The sequence below is a fragment of the Eubalaena glacialis genome, chromosome 4, assembly GCF_028564815.1.
Source record: "Eubalaena glacialis isolate mEubGla1 chromosome 4, mEubGla1.1.hap2.+ XY, whole genome shotgun sequence".
NCBI lineage: Eukaryota > Metazoa > Chordata > Mammalia > Artiodactyla > Balaenidae > Eubalaena > Eubalaena glacialis.
Genome location: NC_083719.1, coordinates 92,570,967 through 92,597,785, shown reverse-complemented (window position 1 = coordinate 92,597,785; position 26,819 = coordinate 92,570,967). Strand labels below are relative to the sequence as shown.

The 26,819-nt window shown below is 42.4% G+C and overlaps 1 protein-coding gene across 3 annotated transcripts in view; it reads right to left on the bottom strand.

Moving 5' to 3' along the window:
* EPB41L4A (erythrocyte membrane protein band 4.1 like 4A) overlaps positions 1–23,013 on the bottom strand; it is a 260,033-nt gene extending 237,020 nt beyond the window's left edge. The window contains exons 1-2 of one of the 3 annotated variants that reach the window (XM_061189519.1): positions 22,403–23,013; positions 21,571–21,997 (exon numbers count right to left, since the gene is read on the bottom strand). In XM_061189519.1, the coding sequence (XP_061045502.1) occupies positions 21,571–21,669 (99 nt within the window). In that variant the 5' untranslated portion in view covers positions 21,670–21,997; positions 22,403–23,013. The remainder of the gene's footprint in view (positions 1–21,570; positions 21,998–22,402) is intronic. The other 2 variants (XM_061189518.1, XM_061189517.1) reach the window with 2 other exon arrangements.
* Positions 23,014–26,819: the final 3,806 nt, after the last annotated feature.

Sequence of the window (26,819 nt, the reverse complement as noted above, 5' to 3'; positions counted from 1 at the left end):
TAGTCGATGTTGAGCAGATCTCAGTGGACAAATCCTAAAAAAACTCCTGCCCTCATGAAGTATACATTCTAGTGGAGAAGACAGGCAACAAACAAAATCAGTAAGTAAATTATACACTATGTTAGAAGGTGGTAGGTATGATGAAGAGAAATAAAGCAGAAGGGGCTTAGGGAAAGTGTATGCAGAGGGCTCAAGGAAGGTCTCAGAAAGGAGACACTTGAGCAGAGACCTGAAGGGATGAGGGTAAGCCAGGCAGAATTCTAGGGAAAAGCATTCCCAGCAGAAGGAACAGCAGGAGCTAAGGCCCCAAGGCAGAGACCAGCTGCGTGTATGAGAAACAAATAGACTTTACTCCTAACATCTTCATGACTCTTAAGCCTTAGAACTCAGAGTACTTAACATTAATTATTTTACTGTCTTTTAAGAATTCTCTCTTTTTTAAAGATGTCTTTATTATTTATTTGTTTATTTTATTTTTGGCTGCGTCAGGTCTTAGTTGCAGCAGGTGGGATCTTCGTTGAGGCGTGCGGGATCTTTCACTGTGGTGCACGGGCTTCTCTCTAGTAGTGGCGTGCAGGTTTTTTCTTCTCTAGTTGTGGTGCTCGGGCTCCAGGGTGTGTGGGCTCTGTAGTTTGCAGCACGCGGGCTCTAGTTGAGGCGTGCGAGCTCAGTAGTTGTGGTGCGCGGGCTTAGTTGCCCTGCAGCATGTGGGATCTTAGTTCCCTGACCAGGGATCGAACCCCCATCCCCTGCATTGGAAGGCGGATTCTTTACCACTGGACCGCCAGGGAAGTCCCTGTCTTTTAAGAATTCTCTTTAAAAGTAAACCTAAAGCCTTTCATGCTTAAAGCAGCCATCCAAAAACACAAAACACAGTGTTTTGAGGGCACGTTTCTCGAGAAAATGGACACCCATTAACGAGCACACCTAAATAAAACTGCTGTGACTTTGATCTCAGGTAGGTCACATTCAGTAAGACACCTGCTGAAGGTAAAATTATAATTAGACAAATCAGTCATCCCAGGAAATGAGCTTTAGCATGTAGGTGGGGTTCTAGAGGGAGACCAGTATACAGGTGAGAGGAGGGAAGCAAGAAGCAGTCAATCAGCAGAAATGGAGTTCTGAATCCATCCTCTCCCCACCTCCCCTACCAGATATTCTCACCCCTACCCAAATCAAACCTTCCAAGCCACTCATTTTCCATCAATATTCTTCTCTAAACACCCTCCCTCACTTAGGATGGTAACAAATCACCAGCTCTTTCATTTATCCTCCTGACTGTACTCCAGACACACTGGGTTCTTTCTGTTTCTGCTTCAGGGCCTTTGCACCAGCTGTTCGCTCTGCCTAGAACTTCTGCTTCCCTATCACTCCTACTCAACCCAAGTCTGACTCCCTCAGGAAACTTCCCTCCCATTCCATCAGAGTCCCTGTTGTACACTCTCGTGTCACTGCCAATGTTTCCTCTCCACACCTGGGCGCTCACACACCTGGGCGCTCATACACCTGGCCACTCACACACCTGGGCGCTCACACACCTGGGCGCTCATACACCTGGCCGCTCATACACCTGGCCACTCACACACCTCGGCGCTCACACACCTGCTCCCCTGCTAAGCTATAAGCTCCATGCAGGTCAAGACTGTGTGAGTCGGCCTCATCACTGCATCCAGGGCCCAGCCCAGTGCCTGACACCTGGAAGGTTCTCCAAATATATTTGTTCTGTGAATGACTATCCAAAACATCCTTACTATCTTTTTTTTTTTTTACTCCACTCCACGGTGGAATCCCAGCTCTCATCACCTCACCACTGACTGCTTTCCCAGATTCCAGGCTCCTCTCGCTCCAATCCAGTCTGTAGTTGTTACCTGCCAACTTATCTTCCTAAAATACCACCAAGACTCTCCTCTGCTTTGACTTATCACTCAGCAGGGTCTTAACTCCTTTTCATGGTTTTCAAGTCCTTCCCTTACTGAATAACACCAACTGGATGCCATCTGGTTTTCCCCTTTGCTTCCAGGTTCAGCCAGCCTCCTCAGTGTCCCAGGAGTTCTACTGGACAACCCTTCACTTTCTGCGTATCTAAAGCCCACTTATCCTTAGAAGTCAAATTCAAGACACACTTCTCCATGAAACCCTTCATGTCCCACACGTCAATATCATACTTCCAGCCCTAGTGTAGATTTAACTGTTCTCTTAAAATTTCACTTATATTCATTTTGTATCACCCATAACAGGCTGACTAGTGTCAAAAAGAAGGAAAAGGTCACATTTACTGAACATCACTGGGTATTAGACATTTCATGTGGTATAAAATATCCACGTGCATGGTAAGTACTGCTAAAACATCCATTGAATTGACTGGCTCACATTTTCTTATGGGCAGCCTTTCATGGCATATGTGCTTACTCTATGAAGCAGCCTTAAAGAAGAAAATAATAATGCCCCCACACCCCCAAAAAATGGAGTAACCAAAAATCCAAAATGCTCATGAGTCTGAGAAAGAAGAGGCAGCTTCACTCTCCTTTCCCTGCTACCAAATCAATCATTCAGGTTGCTCAAAACAGGAAATCTAATTATTTTTCCTGGGCCCTGTCCACTGTATGTGGGGAGCTGAACAAGCCACAGTAATCTGTGAAACCTGAGTAATGAAAAGCTGATTGTGGCTCCAGACTAGATAAACCACAGACACGATCTCCAGATATGAAAACTTGCACCTGTCATCACAGCCACCTTAGACACAACCCATCAGCCTTTCAGAGCTAGAAGGAAGCTCAGCTATTATTCTAATGGTCAAATGCTTGTGTCAAACATACAATTAACGTATTCACTACCCAGGGTCTGCAGAATCCTTTCCTCACACTTCACTCAGTTAAGAGCTAAAAGTTCCTGTGTAAGGAAACTATTTCTCAGTCAAGGTTGTCTCATTAATTTTGAAGATCTTTTTTTAAACATTATCCCTGCATGCACTGACACAACCAGAAATACCAGATTCATGTAATAACAAATATACATGTGGATTGTATATGCTTTATTCTCAGCCCAAAAGTTTTAATTTATGGGGAAGTGGAAAATCTATTAGTAATCGGTATAAAAATTACAGATGTTTCTAAATATTTGGGTTCTGGGACTTCCCTGGTGGCACGGTGGTTAAGAATCCACCTGCCAATGTAGGGGACATGGGTTCAGTCCCTGGTCCAGGAAGATCCCACATGCCTCAGAGCAGCTAAGCCCATGAGCCACAACTACTGAGCCCTCGTGCCACAACTACTGAAGCCCACACACCCAGAGCCCGGGCTCTGCAACAAGAGAAGCCACCGCAGTGAGAAGCCCGTGTACCGCAACGAAGGGTAGCCCCCGCCCGCCGCAACTAGAGAAAGCCCACATGCAGCAACGAAGACCCAACACAGCCAAAAATAAAAATAAAATAAATAAATGTTTAAAAATAATAAATATTTGGGTTCTTACTGGCTCTTACTCCTTTTTTTTCCTGCAAGAGGACTCTAACACAACCTAACACAAGAAATGGCAGCCAAATTGACCCAAGTGGTGTCAATGAATCTTCCGTGAAGAGATTGGCCAATAAACTAGAGCCAAACTCTTTGACAAATATTATACATGCAGAGAGACCCAAAATATTCCAGTTTAAGCCACTTTGTTCATCATTTTTAGCTGAACGTGCTTAGAAAACTAGCAACTTGACATGTCTAATAAGCCATGGGTTCCACTCAGAGCAGCAGAATTTATTAAATGTAGGGAGAAATGGTACATTTTGTTGTCACTTTGCTATCCCAACCTCAGGCAGAAAGCACAAAATTATCTAACAATTTGAGGACAAAAGTGGAAACATACACTGGTAAATCCAACACAGAGGTAGGCCTGTGCTGATAACCACAGCAGTCTCTGTCAGGAACTTGGCTTTGCTCAACTCAGCACTAACTGAAGCAAACGGAAAAGCACAAGGAGGACCCAGTGATCTGTAAGCGAGTTGACACAAAATCACCACCCTTCCCTTGGGAAAAAAAATCTCTGTGTCATTTTCAACTTTTCAATTATACCAGATGGGAAGCATTTTAAAACAAGAATCAATTCACAATGAAACTTTTCAAAATAATAGTTTTTTTAAGTAAAGCAAGGTACATCTTGTTGAATATGCACACCTGTTCTCAGTAGCCCCGATGCTCACACTTGAAGAAAATGTTGTTTCAGAACATAAATACTGCTCATCTTTTGAAAACAACATTTAAAAGCAAGAAAAATGGTTTCCTAGAGAGCAGTCATACATTTACTTTTTTAAAAATTTATTTTATTGAAATATAGTTGACTTACAATGTTGTGTTAGTCTCTGCTGTACAGCAAAGTGATTATACATGCACATATATATTCTTCTTCATAGTCTTTTATTTATGGTTTATTAAAGGATATTGAATATAGTTCCCTGTGCTATACATAGGACCTTGTTGTTTATCCATTCTATATGTAATAGTCTGCATCTGCTAATCCCAAACTCCCACATCCCCTCCCCCTTGGCAACTACAAGTCTGTTCTCTACATACATTTACTCTTAAACACAACTACCCAAATATTAAAATGGTAGTTAAACACAAGGTCACTTATCTTTCTCCCTCTGGCACGTGCGCACACACACACACACACAGTTCAGCATTTTCAAGCAGAAGGAAATCTCAAGAATTTTTAACCTGAAAACATACAAGAAGCTCAAGTTTTTTCACCACCATTCACAAAGGAAATTCGTGACTTAAGGGGATTGATCTGCTGTCAGCCTGGGGTCTGGTTTCCTTTATAGCTGTTCTTTGGTAGTCACCATAATGGCTGTGTCAATACTGATGTTTCCATGACATTGTCACAGCCTGCTATCCCTGGGTGCATGTAATGGCACAAAGGCATTCTAAGGGAAAGTTCTTCAGGGTTTGCCAGACAAAGACTTTAGAAAATAATGATTTGTTGACGTTCTCATGATCCTCAAAAAATGGCTATTCAGATTCTTACAAAGGCTAAATCATAATAAACTAAATGTCTTCATCACAGAACTCAACAAAAGAATTGCAAGTCTTCATTTCTGACTCATAATTTACTCCAACAAGGAATTTTAATGAGTAAATCCTGCCAGGCTTCCAAATCTAAGCTTCATTTTTGAAACACATCTTTATCAAGTGATGAGGATTATCTAAATTGAACTTAGCTCTTTCTGCTTGGACAGGCAAGCTGACTACTATGCTACCGGAAGTGCAAAGGGATTTATTTTCAGTTATGACCTTTAAAAATTTGAAAAGCTGTACGTGAAGGTCAACATCAAAAAAGAAAGAGAGGGAGAGAAAGAAAAGAAGGGGGGAGGAAGCTGGTAGCTGTTTTCAAAATAATCTCTGTCCAACCAAATAAATCAGTTTTCTAGTCAGCAAATGCAAATACAAATAATAAAAAGCGTTTTAAGGAAAACCGTTTTCTTTCCTCATTGTTTAAAACTTTCTAAGGACATTCTAAGTCATCATTTCACTTTTCTTTTAATTCCTCATAAGGCTTAGCACTATATGATGACATAATAATAACAGCTAATATTTGTTACTTCTCATGTTATCATGTGCCAGGCACTATTCTCAGCCCTTACATGTATTATTTCATTCAAACCTCATAGCAATCTATGAAGTAGATAGTAGTATTATCCTCATTTCACTGATGATGAGACTGAGGCAAAAGGTCACTTAGTTAGTAAATGACAGAGCCACAGGATAATAATTATTAACACTCCAAAGCACTTTAAACTTTTGCAAGAGGTTTTTCAGCCATTATCTTCCTTTGGGTCTCACAATGCTTTGATATTGATGGAATAACATAAGCATCAGTTTAATTTTACAAATGGAAAAACTAAGGCTCCAAAACTTTGACTTTTGCAAGGTAGGAAATGAAGGAACTGGCAAAGGAATCCAGATTTTCTGAGTCTATATTCTCTGCTTCTCTCACTATGCAGGCTTTCTTTCTCACTGCAGATCCTCAATACAAGTATTTTCAAAACAAAACTCTAGACTTCTCAAAGCATAATTCTAGCTCCAGATGGTTAAAAATGTATCTAATTCACCTTTTTACCCCCCACGTTAGGTACAGTGCCTGGCACAGAGCACACTATGAGTCTGCATACTCCCCAGACGCTCATCTTCCTCCACCAAACTCACTTCTCTATGTTCACGCTACCCTGCAGTCCTTGACCACCTTCAGAGCCACGGTTCATCCTCTCAAGTCATCACTTTGAGGAGGCCAGAGTCTATATAAATCCTCAATCCAGAACCCAAAAAGATATGAAAACTGAAAGCTTTACGTTTGACGCCAAAACTCACTTGATGACTATGGCAGTCCATCTTCAAGAGGGCTCTCAGTGATCCCCGCCTCCCAGTATTCACACCCTTATACAGCGCCCTCTCACTCCAAGGTTAGCTGGTGTGACCAACAAAATACCGCATAAGTAACAGGATATTATATACGGCTGTGGCTTCCATCTTGGGCTTTCTCTCTCTCTAAAATCGCTTGCTTCGGAGGGAAGCCAGTTGCCATGTTGTGAGGACACTCAGGAGCCTATGAAGCGGCTCACGTGGTGAGGAACCATGGCCTGCCAACATGCCCGCGAGTGGCTTGGAAGCAGACCCACCATCCCCAGATTACCAATGCCTCAGGCACAGTTTGAGTGCAGCCTCAGAGAGACCCTGAACCAGAATCATTCAGTGAAGCTACTCCTGGATTCTGGACCCACAGAATCTGTTTGGCATAAATGTTTGTTCTTTTAAGCTGCTAAGTTTTGGATGTAACATGGCACACAGCAATAGATAACTAATACAGGGACAAAATCTATTATAAACTGGCAGAAGGCAACTTATAGTCTCTATTTACCCCACTTATTGTGAATATCCAAATGATAAGCTGTGCAAATATTACTGTGCTTGTTTTATGAGGTATCACCCCAAACCTGGCCAGGGATGTTGCATAATGGATGGTCTATATACCATATTACCTTGCTGGAATCTGAAAAATTTTGAATCTTCAAACACACCTACCCCAAGGGTTTCAGATAAGGCACTGCAAACCTATATTCACTTTTTCTAAAACTCTTTTCCTGATTAACCCCACCTCGGCATATAAGAAACATCATTTCTTATAAGAATGTCTATACCTCTTAGAATCTCCACCATATAACCCAGTACTTGATTATGAACTGTATTGAATTCTGTTGTTTTATAAGTAAATATTTGTCTTTCCACCTAAAAGTTAAATTTCTTTTAACTTTTTAAACTTCTTTTAATTGTGAGGCAATCTCCATTCCCCATATTAAACCTAAACTGTCATTTCTCATGACATCACCATTTTTAACTGACAGGATTAGGAAAATATTAAGACAGCAAACTTGTGTCTGCCTCTTCTTTCTTCCCCTCCTCCAATTTATTTTACCACCTAGGACTGCATTTGTTAGCATGGGGACTCTTTTGAGTCGTACTGGAGTACAATGATTTTATAACCTCAAGTTTTTAAACATGACTCATATGTTCTGTATAATGTTCAGTTTGTAACTTTTTAAAGTGTGGCTATAGAGAGGGATAAGTAGGAAATATAAGAATTGGTTATTTGGGGAGCTTTTTTACTTAGAGTACTCAAAAATGCAAGAGTCTGGATGTGAAATTATGTAAATTTCACTCAAATACCTATGAATCAAATCACTGTTGAACAAAAGATTTGTTGCTGTGTAATTATTGTCTTGTATGCACTTGAAAGAATTAAATATACCCATACTTACGTTTGAAGGAAAAAAAAAAAAAAAAAAGGCAAGAGTGTTCCCTCTATTTCATCATCCCTACCAGAAATCCTGGGTGCTACTGGGTACACAAGCTCTGAATAAAATCTCCTAAAAGTGAGTTCACAAAGCAATACCTACAATTACAGACACACAGCACTGGTCCAGACCCCCACACACCCTCACACTCAAAACCTATTTATCTTCATATAACTACCACAGATCATTATGTAAAAACAGCGTCTGAAAGAAAAAGAAGCTGGCTCTCTGAGGAATTCTGGAAAATTTGCACATCCTCCAAGTGCCCTTGTAAACAGCAGCAGATGCATGAAATAATCATTATCGGGGGAAAGATCTATTAGCCTCCTGATGACTGGCCCATCTGAAACCTTTCAGCAAAAGAGCAATTTTACCTTTCTACTTTCCTCTCTTGCACCCTCCCTCAGGCAATAAGAAGGGTCACTAATCAGTTTTTAATTCTCTTTCCTGGAGAGATACCAGAATGGAGCTATAAGAATTCAGGATAAAGACTTTACAAATAAAGACCAAGGAAAAACTCTGAGTGATACGAGCTCTAAAACCATGGCCATAACCATAAATTATTCTAGGCCTTTTAAATAAATAAGCATTTTCAAAAAAGCCAAAAAATTAAAATGCAATGCAGTTGGTATCATTCTGAAAAGAAATTCCACATAAGCAAACTCTTTTCCAAATTGGGAGGGGGGAAAAAAAAAGATTCTTTAGGACAAAAGAGTCTCTCCCTCATAAAATCTACCCAGAAGGAGTTCCACAAATCCAAATGCCAAGACTGCAGAAGGCAATCAAGCCAGATGTAGGCCTAGAAGGACTTAATTTAAGGGGGGTGGGGGGGGGGAGGAAACGGGGAAGGGTTGGGAGCATGGAAGAGATGGGATTGGCAATAAACCTAGATGATTTTCAATAAATTCTGACCTCTTCCCCTATAATCAGTTCTCAGCCCTTCCTCCCTTGCAGACTTCAAAGAAACTGAGGGTGGGTGAGCACTGAGAAATTACCAGACAGGAAACCAAGAGACAGGGTTCTAGGACCATGTGCTGGGCTCTGGCAAATCACTGCCCCTCCCTGGGTCCCTGTTCCCACAGCTGTGGAATGGGAGGACTGCATTAGATGATTCTAAATGCCCATGCCTAGTCTAGCTTTCTACGGTAAGTGAAAGCCGGTCTGTTGTAACTCATGTCATCTCTTCCACATTCTCCCCGGGTGTCTGCTGCATTTTGGAGCAGCATCACAGGGCTGAATGAACTAAGGACGTGTGACCACACTCAGATTTGGTGCAGAGAACCAGACAGTTGAACTACTGGGCAAAGAATGAGTGGCTGGCAAAAAAAAAAAAGCAATGACAAGTAGAAACCAATTTGTGTGAAAGAGTTTGACACACACAGCTGTGGCATTATCTAGATTCTAGACGTTTGAAATTTTCTTCACAGAGGAAACTGTCTGTAGCCTGCAGATCTACTGGGATTTGTCAAGTGTTTGAATACTACCAATTTTAAAATGCACAATCCAGACAAAAGCTGTAAAGCTTCTATTAGGCCACTTTCAGTACCACTAAGATTTGCTACCATTTCCCTCAGTCATAAGGAATTTAATTCCATGAAGCCACAGTTGCTCCCTAGGCTTTAACCTGCAATCACACTAGGAATCCTGGAAGTTCAAGGTTGAAAGGAAGTCATGGGGATTGGGGAGGGTGTGTGCATTCAGAAGTGGTCTTCTAGCCACCTACATTATTTTCCCCAGAGGAGAACACTGCACATTGCACTCTCAGGACAAATCTCTAGCAAATTCTCAGTGTGTTGCCAAGTAATAGTTGAAATCCACATACCTACTTAAATGACATTAACTTTTTGAACATGCTACATCTTCACCTACCAAAACTAACAGAGAAAGTTATTCATAAAACATATGCTAATACTCTTTTCCAGCCCTCCATCAAGTGATTTACAGAAAGAGCCTGGAAGGACCAATGGCAAATCCTTTACACAACATAAACAGCAACACTCAAAAGCTTATACAGAAAAGATTTTGGAAATCTAAATATTCAACAACCAAGGTTTCAAGTTACAAAAGCAACAGCAGCATGACTAAAACAATCCTTCTATCAGTCTTTCTTCAAATATGACAAATATTTACTGAGCACCACCATGTGCCCGCCACTCTTCTAGGCTCTCAGGGATTTAAAAGTGAATAAAATATACAATACTTAACTGCCACCAGGAAGTTTACAGGAAATTTTGCTCAAAATATTAAATGTCAAATTTGTTTTAACTGGGAGTGTTTTCTCTGCTGAATTACACACACCTACCCTACCAAGGAATTAGTAAAACTAAACAAGATGCATAGATAGGCATGTCAATCAATGGAACAGAATTGGGAGTCCAGAAATTAACTTTCATATTTATTGTCAATTGATTTTTGATAACAGTGCCAAGACAATTCAATGGGAAAAAATCGTTTTTTCAACAAATGAGCTGGGACCACTGAATATCCACACGCACAAGAATGAAGAATGGATCATAGACCTAAATGTAAGAGCTAAAGCCATAATACTCTTTAAAAATATACAAGTAAATCTCCATAACCTTGGCGTAGGCAATGGCTGCTCAGATATGACTCCAAAAGCACGGGAAACAAAAGGATAAATTGGACTCCATCAAAATTTAAAACTTTTGTACATGAAAGGACACTGTCAAGAAAGTAAAAAAAAACAACACATAGGAGAAAACATTTTCAAAGCAAGTATCTGACAAAAAACTTGTATACAGAATATATATATATATATACAGATAGATTTTTTTTTAAACACTTATACTCACTGATAAAAAGAAAAATAACCCAATTTTTTTAATTGGCAAAGAACAGATATTTCTCCAAAGAAGATATACAAATGGCCAATAAGGACATGAAAAGATGCTCAACGTCACTATTCTTCAGGAAAATGCAAATCAAAATGACAATGAGATACCACTTCACATCCAAAAGGGTAGTTATAATCAAAAAGATTAAAACAAGTGTTGGTGAGAATGTGGGGAAATTGAAGCCCTTAGACATTGCTAGTGGGGATGTAAAATGGTGCAGCCACTGTGGAAAACAGTTTGCAAGTTCCTCAAACTGTTAAACCTATGTCCCAGCAATTCCACTCCTAGGTACATATGCAAGAGAAATTAAAACGCATGTCCACATAAAAACTTACACATGAATCTTCATAGCAAAATTATTTATAATAGCCAAAGTCCATCAATTGATGAATGGACAAATATGGTATATCCATGCTATGGACTATTATTCAGCAAAAAAGTGGCTGAAATACTGATACATACATTATGAATGAACCTTGAAAACATTATGCAAAGTGAAGCCAGTCACAAAAGACCATATATTATACGAATCCATTTATATGAAATGTCCAGAATATGCAAATCTATAGAGGCAGAAAGATTAGTGGTTGCCTAGCAGGAGCAGGTAAGAGGGTTGGGAGGAAATGAGGAGTGACTGCTAATAAGTATAAGGCTTCTTTGTGGAGTAATGAAATGTTCTAAAATTGATTGTGATGGTGGTTGCACAACTCTGTAAATATATGAAAAACCATTGAATTGCACACCTTAAATGGGTGAATCTTATGGTATGTGATTTGTATCTCAATAAACCTGTTTTTAAAAATTTAATGAGAAATTAAGGAGTCAAGGAGGTCCACTACTTGTACCAGGGAACCTAGAAAGTAAAGAGGTGAAAGATGTCTTTTCTTTCTCAGATTCATTGCTTATGTCGATCTGGAAGTACTTTTCTTATTCAGATTAATTCACCCAGTCAACAATCGTTCATTGATTCCTTAGGAACTTGGCTTGACTTGGGGATCCCATAAAAAAGATATAGTCCCCTCCCTCAAGGCTTTCCATCTCTAGTAACAACAGCTCCCTCTCATTAGGCATAGGGCTCAGGGTTTCACGTGCAGTATCTCAGGATAAGCTGGAGAGCTTGACCCTAATTTTACAGATGAGGAAGCTGACTCTGAGGGTAAGTGACTTGGCCACATTTACAGCACTAACACATGGAAAGGAGACCTGAAGCCAGATTTATCTATGACCTAGACCCATTCTCTCTTCATCTTACTATACTGCTCCCAGGGCAAGGTGGGCAGGAAAGTACGGAAACTCCTGCAATGAAATGCAGGCCTGATTCAGGTCAGCAGAGGGCCTCTCCAGTGCTTCACCAAGGAGAAGTCTTCAGAGAAGGTGGCAATTGAGCAAAACCCTGCTTGATGAGAGCTGGGACTTCACTCAAACAAGATGAGGTGGGGTGGGGCTTTCCGGGCAGAAAAAGACCAGGGTGAGAGGGAATGTGGAGAATTCAGACTAGAAAGCAGCTCAGTCTGGCTAGAATCCGTGAGAGGTATATGGTAGCAGTGGGAGGAAGGTCAGATTGGGGGGGGGGGGTCCGATCATGAAGGGCCATCATGCTCAGGAATATAAACTAAGCCACGGAGGTTGAGAAACCGTGGGAGTATCCAAGCCAGGGTGAGAAAGGCCACGCTAGAGGCAGTCACAGGGGATCATGTTGGTGGCTACTACAGGTGTCCAGCTGAGAACTGAGAGTGGTCCAGATCAGGGCAGGAGCAATCAGAGGAGGGGAGAAGAGATGAATCTGGAATATGTTTAAGAGGTGGAATTACAACACCTGGAAGGCTGTGGAAATTTAAGGAGAGCCCAGGTGCCAGAATCCTGACCAGAGGGGCAGAGGGCCAATAGCACCCACAACTCCTACCTTTCCTCCTGATTGAACCCCTCCCCCAGTTGCCAGTTGCCTTGGGAAAATGGATTCCATCCCCACCCAGTCCCAGGGAGAATCTGTTGCCTTAAAGGTGATCCCATTGCCATTATAGCTCAAGAATGGCCACAAGACTTGTTCTGCTAAAAGACACAAGGGAAAGTCTGATGGGGAACTTGGGGAGAAGGAGTCTTCTCTCCTTTCTAAAGAAGAGCCTGTCTCTATTCCCAACTCACATATTGCCATGTGCAAATATCGTCTCTAGAACCATTACGCATCTGCATATGACCCTGTCTCCCAAGATGACAGAGCCCAGAAGAGATGGAGAGAAGCTGGGAACCTGATGTGAAGAAACAAACTTCCTCACGTTAAGAGAATCTGCAATGGAATCTCTGCAACCAAGAATCAAAGCATCTTAACTGATGAAGACGGAGTGTGGCCTCATTCGCCAAACTAGGCAGCACAAGGAGAGAGAGTCTGGAGCGAACAGAAGGGCTTAGACATCTAGTGTGACCTCCAGTAGGCAATCAGAAATACAAGTCAGATAAGAGTGAGGAAGTCTGGACTAGGGGTACAGATGCGAAGTTTCAGCATCCCAGTGGTAGCTGAGGCAATGTGAATAAAAATACAGAGATCTGAAAAGTCACTGGTATCTATGGATATCGAACCACCACTGTTCCCCCACTTCTAACAACCACCCACGTCTCTCAGGGAGCCAGTGTCACTTTGGGCAGGTGTGGGGGATTAGATATCCCAAACTGGAATTCAGAAAAAAATTATTAGCAAATAATAGATCACACATAATGATAGCTATCATTTATTGAGCACCTTTTATCCTATGTGCCTAAAATTCTTTTCTCAGATTTGCACAGCCATCCCATGAGGCAGTTATCACACTCCTCAGCTTACAAATGAGGAAAGGGAGGCTAGTTCAAAGAAGAGTCCTGTGGTCCATCACAAGACCAATAATTTCATGGTAAACCAGGATTTAAACACAGGGCAGGATAGGGGAAGGGGAGAGATTGAAGATGACCACACAGCGCCCCAGTTAGGAGGCTGGTTGGTGCAAAGTGGGAGCAGTGAGGATGGTAGATAAAAACCAATTTTGACAAGTGATAATTAAGGCAGCAGAGGCTCCAAGACCGCTTCTCAAACACGGTTCTGAATGAAGGGCAAAGTGGGACGTGAGTGGTTTAAAAGCTCAAGGTCTCCGTGGGCTAGCTCAGGAACTTGACCCCCATTCACGTCACTGTTCCTACGGAAAGCTGTATTCTACACAAGGTACTTTCTACCCAACTTCCGGGACGCTGTGCCCACAGAGTTGGTAGCGCTCAGCATCACTAACTGCGCTTCCTCACGTGCTCAGAACGTGGCATTTCTCGACAATCTGCTGCCATATTTGGTTCCCTCCTTGGTCTCAGTCGGCTGATTCCTCCTCTGCCATCTGACCTTTTGGTCACTGACCATGGGGGCTAGCACTCAGCACCTCTCGGGTTTCCCTGCCTGCCACAATCTCCCTTGTTTTAACTTCCACTTGGCATGTCAGTATCCTTGAAAACAAACTTCTTACCCCTTTGGAAGCCACTGCCAGGCCCTCTCATGACTTCAGCGATTACTGGGAGAGCCTCTGCAGAGAGCCATCTCAGCCTCTGGGGATTCAGCAAGAGTGTTTAGTTACAGAGAAATGGATTAACAATAGGCGGCACTAAGGAAAAGTGACTGTTTCACTTTAAAAAAAAAAAAAGAAAAAAAAAACAAAACAGGAAATCATGGTTCAGAGGGCACAGGAATGCAATCCACATTTCTGAGAATGCTACAGACTCTCCCAAGTGTGGTAACAGGCTTTTTGAGTCACAAACTAAACTGGCTGGTTCCTGACCTTAACACACCTAGTCGAGACCCAAACAAGTGATAACAGAGGCCTGGTTAAACTTAACATGTGAGACTTAGAAACAAATCTTGCTACGCAGGAGCAAACATCAGTTACTCTTAACACCCAAAGCAGGCTAACCAGGAGCATTATGTATAAGCTGTACGCGTGGCTAAAATATCAGAGACAAAGCTCGGTCAAAGCAGTCAACCCCAGAGAAGCTGCAGGGTTGTGACAAATCTGATGTCTGATGTGTCCTGTTTATAACAGGCCTGCAGAAAAATCCATTGTGCATTGGAATGAAAAACTTAACATTTGTCATAAAAACCCAGTATTTAACTTCTTGACCCTGTGTTTTCCATTATGCCTTAGAGCAGTGTCAGATGAGGTTCAGGAGTAAAATGGGTGGTACAGCAAGATTAAAAATTATACCAATGGTCCCCGATTGTGTAAACCCACACTGTGAAACCAACTGATACTATTCTCCAATGGTTTACAGAATAGGAGACAAGGAAGAAAAGCAAAGTGTGAGGATCTATAACCCATTCGTGAAATACGCCCTTCTTCCAAAAGACTCTCAAGCTATAAGGGGAAAGTTATACTTTTTAAAAAGAGAGAGAGAGGGAAGGATTCAGTAGTTACTTCTACGCTACAAAGATGTTGGTAACTCATGTTTTCTAAAATGGCTGCTAGTCAGCTCTTCAATGCGCTACGTGCACTCAGTCCACTGCACCATCTCATTTTCTACCCATTATCAATATAAAAATTAGAGTACCTTGGCAACAGATTTTTCACAGTGAGATTCTCTTTATTCTAGGTCTTTTCGAGTAAAAATAAAATGGCAAAGGAAACTCATTATCCAGAAGATTTTCACTATGGCCTATTCCAACGGTAACACTCCATTCATTCTTCTATTCAAATTACAGTGAATAAGCATCTATTACATGTGGTGTACAGCTCTAGCTGCTGGGGATCACGGGCAAGGGCTTTCAGGCTTCTGGGGGAGACAGACGTGCCCAGAAATAATGCCTGCAGTGTGGTAAGGGCTATAACAAGAAGCGTGCAAGACACTGACAAGCACTTAACTTTGCCAGGGCACGCTGGGTCTAAGGCTTTCTAGCAGATGGGACGCTCGGTTCAAGTCTTAAAGGATGAGCTCAGATGAGCGTGTGCTTAGCGAAACACAAAACAGTACCACTCAGTGGGAATCCCAAGCATAAGGCACAAGCAAGTCTGGTATGTTTGGGAGACTGAGCAGTTGTGCATGCCCATATAGAGCAAGTCATTTGGGTAGGCACACAGAACTGCTGAAGGTCTAGAGCAGGTAGCGTGGCAAATCAGACAGTGAAGGGTGGACTTTATATGCAGACAGGAATGAAGCACTAAAAGAAGAAGGAGAGGATGAGGAACGGAGGAGAAAGAATCTAGACCAACATTTTCTGAGGGCTTACCACATGCAAGGCACCTTGAACTTATGAAGTGGGTATGACTTTGTTCCCATTTTACAGATGGGGAAATTGAGATTCAGAGAAGAAAAGTATCTTTCTGGAGGCCCCACAGCTAATAAGTAATCAGTGGAGCCAAAATGTAAATCCAGGTGGTCTGATGCTACAGCCCATGCTTTTCATCACTTCAGTATATTGCTCCTAGTCTAAGAATATTAAGCAAGTTAAAGATACAAATTTCATATTGTTTTCACTGACCTATAAGGCACATGACTCACTCCTCCAAAAGAGAAAAAAGAAGGCATCCAAAAGTCAGTTTGCATCCAATGTGTACCAATAAAGAAGAATAAAGGAAACTGCTACCCTCCACAGCAGGGGTTCTCAAATGAGGGTGATTTTGCCCATCAGGGGACATTTGGCAACATCTAGGCATATTTTTGGTTGTTAGAACTAGGCAAGGGGTGCTACTGGCATCTCATGGGCAGAGGCTACAAATACTGCTAATTATCCTGCCATGGAGCAGACAGCATCCCACAACAAAGAACTGTCTGGCCGGACTAAGATACAACCTGACACAAACCACTGAAGAAAAGATGAGTTCCCCATCTTGTTTTGTAATAAAAATAACCAACCATTGTCCATACAGCTAATGGACAGTCAAGTCTGGACTTCTGACCCTGCAACTTAGGTTTAACTCTACCGCCATCTGCTACGGTCTGAACATTTGTGCCCTCCTGAAATTCATATGTCAGAAACTTAACTCCCAAGGTAATGTTTTTTAGGAGGTGGGGCCTTTGAGATTAGCGCCCTTATTTTTTAAAAAGGCCAAAAGAGCTCCCTAGGCCCTTTTGCCACATGAGGATACAAGTTTTCAACCTGGAAGAGGGCCCTCACCCAACCATGCTGGCACCCTGATCTCAGACTTCCAGCCACTAGAACTATGAGAAATAAATTTCTCTTGTTTATAAGCCACCAAGCCTGTGGTATTTTCTTACAGCAGCCTGAACAGACTAAGACACCACCCATGCTCAAAAGAAACAAAAGCTCTGCATTAGTTTAAGTTTAGTTCAAAGTTCGTTTAAGCTTAACATTACAGAATTCAAGGACAATTATATTAATGGTGCTGCAAAAAGTGTGATTCACCATCAACCAAGAAAAGTATAAGTCCCTATAAAAGGATAGCTAGCCATTACCTGCTAGAGGTAACAAACAACTCTTTCCCCATTATATTGTTTTTAAATCACTTTTAAGCCATAAATGATAAATGACATTTTTAAAAATTTTTTCAAGAAAAACTTCTTGTAAAATTGAGGGGGCATTTAAGTCTGAGGATGTAATGTATAACATGGTATTTATAGGTGATAAGGCTGTATTGTATAATTGAAATTTGCTAAGAGAATAGAACTGAACTGTTCTCAACAACAAAAAAAGGTAAATATGTGAGGTGATGGACATGTTAATTAACTCAATGGTGGGATGGTGGGAATCCTTTCACAATATATATGTATATTATATCATCACGTTGCACACTTTAAATATATTACAGTTTCATTTTCAATTATACATCAATAAAGCTGAAAAAAATACTTTCATTTTTTAAAAACAAAAAAATATGAAGGAGCATTTATACCATAGCTGATCTTAAACAGTCACAACATGGATATCATATCTGAATTTTAGAAACCTAGATGCAGTGTGGAAGAGGGGTACTTCTATCCCAGTCACATCTAATTTACTAACCAGTCAAGACCCACAGCCAATCTTATATTAACAGAAATGTTGGTGTATGATTACTTGCTTCAACCTATGTTTATAAGGTCCCTGAATGTGTATCTTATGTAGCTGATATTAAAAGATATAGATATACACTTAATATGATTTGTGAAAAACTACTGTTTTTCACTTTTTCCAAATCTTCTCAGATGTTTTCTTTACCAGTCCAAATAGAGTGAAAATTACAATTCTTGGTAAGGGAGACGCATATAATTTAAGTCCCCAACTTCTGTTTTTCTAGTTTATTAGGAAGTTTCTGATCAAAACATCAAAATTGACTCATAATATTCCCTCAGGAACCTTAGGATGATTAGGAAGTAACTTCATTTAAAAGTTAATGGATGAATTTAACTTTGTGAATTGTACGCTATGTCTCAATAAAGCAGTTTTTTAAGAAAGTTAATGGAATTTCCATCTTGCTGTCATATTGGTTTCATTAATTTAGTCAAATACATTGAGGGAAAAATAAGCACCTCAGTGTTTATTACATTACTACTCAGAGGACTAAAATCTTGCTGAAATGAAAATACTAATCTAGTTCACATTTGCAGCAGCAATTATGAGGACTAAATCATCAAACCTTGTGATTTTTTTCCCTAAAAATCTTTTGCTAATCAAATGACAACTTATAAAAGTAGTCTGAGCCACATTCAAGTTTTGCTTTCTAAGAGAACAAAAAGAAGGATCTGTACCTCCCCCAGGACATAACAAAAGTTTCCCTGAACAAACACTGCTCAAAAAACCAAGAGACCAACCACAGCAGAAATTCTTACTAAAATAAACAACAGAGATAGCAGCAGAGAACAAACAGCTAAAAGCTATTGTGTGGCTCGACACACAACCAATAACATTCAGTTTATATAAACTTGGGTTTTTAAATCTTGCATAGGGCTCAAACTACAAACTGCACGCAAAAGACTTTCTGCTTGACAAGGTGAGGTTAGCTCTAAAGCAATTTAAGAAGGCAAATTGCTACATCACATTAGTATGAATACAGACACTGGGTTTTATTTTTCTAATTATTTTTGAATGAAACAGAAAATTATTTTCCATTTAAATGCTACTCATCTTAACACATAAGATGTGTAACTATTGTCTTCAGGCTGAAATGCTTTCCATGGGGACAAACACATTGATTTTTTTTTTAAAGTCGATGAAAAACTTGGATCTGAGTTGCAGAAAAATCACTTTATAACTAACTTTTCAATGAGCAATTTGGTGCTTAAAAATCCAGAGAGTGTTTTTCAAAATAGCACACAGAAAAAAATGTTTTACCAAGCTTCTCTCATATATTTTCTACTTAAATTTACTACAATTAATCTTCTTTAACCTACAATGCATTATTATAACAGTAATGCCAGCAAATTCTTAAGTAACCATTTAGGAATCAGTAAAATTCCTTCCATTAAGGGATAAATTTGTGAATAATTTTAACACAAAATTAGATATCTTCATTTGAGATAAAATGTGAAAAGGGGTCATCTCAAAATAAATATTAGATAATATTTTTGAAAAAAGATATTTCTATTTTAATTTCAGGGAAAAATGTCACATGCTTAACTTCGACTTTAATTAGTGATAATCAAAATTATCAAGAGTACTATCCTGGGGGGAAAAAACACTGTAATAGTAGTTATTGGCTATTAAGTTTGGAGTAATCGCTTACTGTTTCATTTACAAACTAAAATAGGAGTTAAAGAAAAAAATAATAAAGTAGGAGTTAAAGAAAATGCCAAGTATGTACAGAACAATAATACACATATATTCATTCAATGTTTGAATACCATCTACGTGCAAGATGCTGTTCATACGTTATACCATTTGTAAATATATATATGTTTAATTTAGCACATACCACAAGCAGATAGGTGCTTAACACATGCATTTTATGGTAGCATGGTAGTTACAGATAATGTGGTTAACTTCAGCAGACATCTGTGTTACACATATGGCCATCAAAATAATTGTGGCATGCTTTTGTGACACTGAAAGAGGGCAAGCCTGTTGCAAAATGATTACTTCCAACAAAAGCATGCTTAAATTATTGTTCAGTTAAATGGCACATATCCAAAATAACAGCATTATAAAGTTGCTATTGCATTTGAATCCCTCACCAATTTTCAACCTATTTGTAAAACAAGATAAGCACCATCAGGATATAAAAAGTAATTACGGATCACGATTTTTAATTCATGTTTCTTTGACAAAATTATTCCATTTGATTCCAAGTCTTGGCTGCTCTCGTGACAGAATAATGTACATGTTCCACAACTGACAGGAGCAGGGCTTTCATGATTAAATAGGAAGCTCACACACCAGATGACTTTAGACTTCAGAAAGATTTCTATGTTTTTTTTAGTATCAGATCATCAGTTATCTTTCTCTAATTGTTTTGAAGCCAAAGAGAATCTCTGTATTATCAAAAATGTATGATTTTTTTTACTTTTGTCTATTTTGTGCTCACAGTACTCCAAAGAATGTTACGTCATCTTGTAAAGTAAGTTCTTTTCCTGATTTCATAGGGGTGGGGGGGATTGAGAGTTGGAACATAAAAAGCTAAAAATATACAATGAACACTCTCCCCCCCAAAGAGTCTTTTATTGTCCTTGAAAGGAAACACTAAATGAGAATCTGATTGACTTTTGCTTATTACAATCACAGGAGAAACAATATTCAAAACAATTTCCTAAAGGGTTAACTGTATCTTGTGGCTTTAATTGATCATTTTTGCCCTCTTTCTCCGGCAAAAAAAAAAAAAAAATGACAGCTGTGAAATTAAAATTCTGTACACCAAGAACGATAATAACAAAGCTGAAGCTTTTGGCCAAGAACATTTACTCCAGTGTGCATAAAGCTATGTAAAATCTGATTCACACAAGGAAATGCCCAGAGCCTACGCCATTAGGATTAACTTCTGAGATGACAAGACTAGGACAAGACAATTGGCAGCCTGAACTTGATTTCTCAGACAGCCTCCTTGGCGGGGGGAGGGGGACGGTTTCCCTTCATCAGACTCAGCTGCTGAGGTATCTAAAATGCCTAAATGATTTAAAACTGAAGGAGAAAGGGAAACAAAACACTCGGGATTCCGATCATCTCTAGGTAGCTACGTTATTGCGAGAGAAAAACTAGCGCGCAGGCGCGTCGGTCAGGTTGTCAACCGTAAACATAAGAGCTCGCCAAAATTAAGGAAGTGAATGTCTGCAAGCTCCCACAGCCTTTTTGTTTGGGTTCTCTAGGTTAATACCAGTAATTGCATTATAATGACCTACGAAGAGGCGCAAAGTTATTACCTCGTTTGGAGAGATGTTTACTTAAATTCTGGGATAAACCAGGTTGCTTTTGGAAAAGGAAATTATTTTCCGGCCAAACGTAGCATTACCCAACCCCAAATACAGGCGACACAATCACAACCACCCAATAAATGTGTTTCAACGAGTGAATTATTTTACTTCCCCAATAATCCTATCAAGAAAAAAGGTCTTCAACAAAGCCGAGGGAGATCGTGCCTTCAACACTGTATGCTGCCCGTACAATCAATTCTGCGCCTCTTTGGGAGCTGCGGGGGCCTTAAACGCTTTTGGAGGAAAACGACGTAGGGAAGTTTGGGTCTCAGCTGCAGGACAGTTGATTGCAGCTGAGAGCTGGTGCATGGACCCTCCTACAAGGCGTCAAACTTACTTTCCTTTATGAAGGACTCAAAGTTAACTCACCCTGACACGTCCACCCTCCACCTGAGCGCGGGGGGCAGCTGCCGTTCGTTCCCACCATGCAGAGACGCCACCGCCGTCCGCCCCGCCCGGGTGACAGCCCTGGGACAAAGCCGCGGAACCCTCGAGCCTGCCCGGCTACGCACCCCGACCCCGAACATGCCCCCGGCCCGCGCCTACCTTGATGCCCTGCTGCTGTGTGGTGAGGGTTAACTTGGATTCATTCAGAAGCAAAACTTCGCAGTAAAATTCTTCCGGAACAGCGCAGAAACAGCCCATGTCGGCTGTGACCGGCCTCAGCCAGGGGAGAAAGCTGCGACCCAGGCGCCGAGCCGCCCCCTCCCCTCAAGCGCGAGGCATTAAGTTATTGTCCGCACCGCGGCGAGGGCGAGAGGACCAGTTCCCGGCGGGGTCCAGCGCGGCGCGGACCAGCCGCCCGGCGCGGACGTAAGGTAAGGAGGGCGGGGAAGCCCGGGAGAGAGTCAGCGCCCGCGAGCGGCCAGGGAAGCGCCGGCGGAACTGGGCGCAGAGGGCGGCGGCGCGTCCCCGCGCATCCTGCGGCTCCGACTCCTCCGAAGGCGGGGGGGCCGCGGCCCCAACCGCAGCCCTGGGGACGACAAAAATCGCCTGTCAAAGGGGACAAGAGGCAAGAAAAGGGAGAGACGAGAGCTCTAGGCCGTCCCCCTACTTGGAAGCCCCTAGAAGCTCTGCAGCCGCCTCCACCCACGCCCGCCTGGAGCGCTGCAGAACGCACCGGCCTCCTCTCCGCCTCCGGGGTCCCCAGCGGACGCGCACTTCCAGCTCCGACCCCACCCCGCAGCCCCCGGTCCGGTCCGCCGACTGGGGAGCACTCAGCTGTTCCTTTGTGTCAGGGGTACCCACGACGTCCCGGCCCCACTGCAGGGGCAGTGGGCGAGGGTCGTCACTCAGTCGGCTATCTCCACCTCCACCTCCCCAACCCGCGGGCACCGAGAAGCCCGAAAAGGGTCGGAAAGGGCTTTGGACTCCTTACCGCGACCGGCGAGTGGAAGTCAGCTCGTCGCGGGGCGCAGCTCCCGTCTGGGGATCCCCGAGTTCATCACGGGGCTACGTGTGGCCAAGTTGAAGCTTTCGCTCCGAGAACCCCCTGCCCGGGCGGCGGAGTGCAGCTTCCCCGGGAGATTCAGAGAAGCGGGCAGTCGGGGGACTTGCGGGCGGAGGAGCGGGCGCCCCGGCTGGGAACGCGGCCGGCGGGCTGGTGGGGTTTGCCCTGGGCGCGCCAGGCCGCAGCGGCTCCCGGGAAAGTTCTCTTGGCGGTGCAAGGGATGGCGCCCCGGGCGGGAGTAGCCCAGGTGCAGCTGGGCCGGGCGTCTGCAAACGGCCCTGGAGCAAAGCGGGGACCCAGTGGCCGGGAAGGGGGCGCCCTTTCTGGGCGGGGTCTCGGCCGGGGATGGAGGGTGGAGCGGAGGTGGTCAAATGGCGAGGTGCGGAGAAGTCCGCACAGGAACCTGCGCTACGCAGGAGCGGGTCCGCCTCGCCGTCGCGGGCCCTGGCCCGGCTCGCTGTATCGGTTTCCCGGGGAGACCTGGAGGCTTGCTCTAGGAAGGCAGGCGCAGCGAGGGTCGGACCCTGGCTTTCCGCGCTCCCAGTCCCACGCCCTCCGCGGGACCGGCTGTGTCCAGGATTGGCGGGGACAATAGCTCTGAGGCTGCAGTGACCCCTGGTGGGAACTCGTGTCCGTGCGCAAGCAACCGAGGCTGAGCAGCGGGTGAGGCAAAGCCCCCGCTGGCCTTCGGAGCAGGTGCAGTTTGTGCACTCCAGCTGGGAACCAGAAGCAAGTTAATACAAGTGAAATAGGAGGCACAAGGGGAGGACGCGAGCCAGGGTGGACGGTAGGCCTCCCAGAAATCTTCTCTACTTTACATTGAGTATTAGAAAGAGCGAGAGTCTGGGTATCAGACGGTTTTGAGTTCTCTACTCTACCACTTTTAAACTACGGAGCCCAAGTGCGAAAAATTTGCTTAAAGCCTAGGACGCTACTACTTAAACAAAAAACAAAAACCACCCCTGGTGGCGCAGTGGTTGAGAATCTGCCTGCCAATGCAGGGGATACGGGTTCGAGCCCTGGTCTGGGAAGATCCCACATGCCGCGGAGCAACTAGGCCCGTGAGCCACAATTACTGAGCCTGCGCGTCTGGAGCCTGTGCTCCGCAACAAGAGACGCCGCGATAGTGAGAGGCCCGCGCACCGCGATGAAGAGTGGCTCCCACTTGCTGCAACTAGAGAAAGCCCACGCACAGAAACGAAGACCCAACACAGCCATAAATAAATTAATTAATTAATTAATTAATTAAAAAAAAAACCCACCTGGCATCCACAGCACAGTAGAATGATAGAATGGAAATGCACAATGCAACTTTAGAAGGAATTTCCTCCCATAGTGGTTTGCCACAAAGGACCTTCTGTAGAAAGCCTCCTTCCCTGTTGTCTCAGCCCCATCTAAACATAAATTAGCACAACCCCCAAAGCGTGATAAACCCACTATGTTTGGTATGAACTTTACCTAAAGCTAAGAATCAAACCCTGCCTTATCTTTCAAACTTACTGTGAAATTGAAGCAGGTTTTGAAATTCTAACCAAATTCTGTGTCCAACTTTGGGTTGCACTGGCAAAGTTTTGCTTCCCGTGAGCTGACATCTTATTATTCTAGATTTTAGTGTCTTTACTTGGGGAAGCTTTTCTTTTCTGTAATATAATTCCTCACACAAATTACCAAATGTGACTGAAAGACTGCGTAACAGATTTTCATTCTTTACCACAATATCCAATAGAGCCACCTAAGCTTACAAAAACAAAAGATAAGGCCCAAGTGTAATCATTCGCTTGCCAGTTTTGAGTTTTGCTGCCCCCTGTTTTATGCTCTTTGATTTTGTGATTTTGTTTCGCTTTACCTCCAATAGTAATGGAAAGGCTGGGGGTTTGGGCTGGGGCAGGGATTCTGTTCTAGGCTCCTCACAAGGGAAAGTACAAAGCCATGGAGTCCTGTACATATGACAGCCTTTTCTGGATGACACATTTTCTTTTCCATGTCTTTATTGGGGTGGAGAAAACAAAATCCACTTAACACAAAATTAGAGTTTCCTGGAGAAAATAGGAATTCCACAGGTGTTTTGTTGTTGTTGTTAAACAGCCTATTGAGCTATGGAAACCAAGCAGGACACTGTGGGGCCTTCCTGGGAACAGACCCCACGCTCATGTCTCCTCGCCTCTTGTTTATATTATAGAAAAGCTTTAGTCTCCTAGGCCTTCCCCAAGTTCCAAAGGGAAAATTTAATCAGAGAAGTGAGAAAATGCAGAAACAGAGGAAAACAGTGAAGCAAGACAAAATAATAATAGTTTAGCCATAAAACAAAGGAGCTTTAGTTCCTCCTCAAGGGCTTATAGATAATGTTCTGAGACGTATCCTTGAGTTGTTTTGAAGATGCTAAAATTCCCACCAGGTGGAAGAAGTTAACTGCATGTAGACCCCAGACCAGTTCAAACCAGAAGGTTGGTGATGTTAGCTTCTGAAACACCACCCTGTTACCTCACCACCAACCATTCAGAAGGATATCCACCCTCTCCCTCACCTTGTCTTTAAAAACCCTTCCAGGAAAGCCATCGGGGAGTTCAGGTCTTTGTGAACATGAGCTGCCCATTCTCCTTGCTTGGCCCTATGTTGGGTGCCTTGCAATAAACACTGAACTTTCATTCACCACAACCCGGTCGGGAGATTGGCTTTACTTTGGATGGGCTAGCGGACCCAAGTTTGGTTCAGGAACACTATAACTGGCACACAGTAAACTGTGTATATTTGAAGGATACAGATTGTAAGTTTTGACTTATGCATACATGAAACCATCACCACAGTCAAGCTAGTAAACCTGTCCATCACCCCCTAGAGTTTGCTCCGGTACCTTTGTAATCGCTCCCTGTCACTCCTCACCACACCTTACCTCCGCAGCAACCACAGACCTTCTTTCTGTCAGTATCAGTTATCACCATTTTCTGGAGTTTTATATAAATGGAATAATAGTGCCAACTCTTTTCTTTTGGTCTGGTTTATTTCATTTAGCATAATTATTGTGATATTTATCCATGTTGTGTATATCAATCGTTTGTTCATTTGTATTATTCAGTAATATTCCTTTGAACATGTGTATACCACCATTTGTTTATCCATTCATTTGTGTGGTTTCAAGTTTTTGACTATTACAAATAATATAAATATTACAGATCCTGCTACGAGGACTATACTAGTGAGCTCCGGCCGCCAAAACAAAAAGCCATAGACTGGGTGGCTTAAACAACATGCACTTATTTTCTCACAGTTCTGAATGCTGGAAGTCTAATCAGGATGCCAGCGTGGTTCCTTTCTGTTGAAACCTCGTCTCCTGACATAGGTGGCTGCCATCCCACTGCATGCTCCCATGATCTCCTCTTTGCTGGGAGCTATTAGGGAGAGCATGAGCTCTGTGTGTCTTCTCTCATAAGAACACTAAACCTATTCTGTCAGGGCCCCACCCTTATGATCCTTTTAACCTTAATTACCGCCTTATAGGCCCTGTCTCCAAATACAGTCACCTTAAGGGTTAGAGCTTCAACATATAAATTTGGAGGGGACACAGTTCAGTCCATAGCAAGGATCCTTGTCTTTGTGTGGACATGTGCTTTTATTTCTTTTGAAATAAAAAAGAATAGAATCATTGGACTAGAAGATAGACAAATGGCAAATAAGCACATGAAAAGATGCTCAACATTATTTGTCATCAGGGAAGTGCAAATTCAAATCACCGTAAGATACCACTACAGTCCTAATAGAATGGCTACTACACCACCATACCAAGTGTTGGTGAGGGTGAGGAACAATTTGTGTTCTCATACACTGCTGGTGTGAATGTAAGATGGTACCACCACTTTGGATAACACTTTGACAGTTTCTCAAAACGTTGAACATATAACCATCCACAGGATCTTGGAGGAAAACTTTCTCTGCCTATCCAGAGAAACAAATTAACAAGATACTACTCAAACATTTTCTCCCCAGGAAAATCATATAGTTTTTCAACATGTGCATAACATAATACAGTCTATTTAAAGCCTCGTGTCAAAACCTTTGATCTCTCTTCAGAGATTTTTAAGAAAATATTTTCTTTGGTCAAGATGACATTTTGTCGTAATAAGCCCATGTAGATGAGTCAAATGACAAACAAATTCAGAGTAGATACAATTTTATGGAAATATGTAGACCATCTGTGAAGGACTGCAGGAATCTCATCCTGGAAGAAGCAGTTTCACTTTACATAAAACAGGCCCCTACCCTTTGCTGAAACATGCACTTCAAAATGCCAGACACAGCATTCTGTTTAAAGCACCATATTCTCTTTAAGATGTGTTTAAACAATCTATGT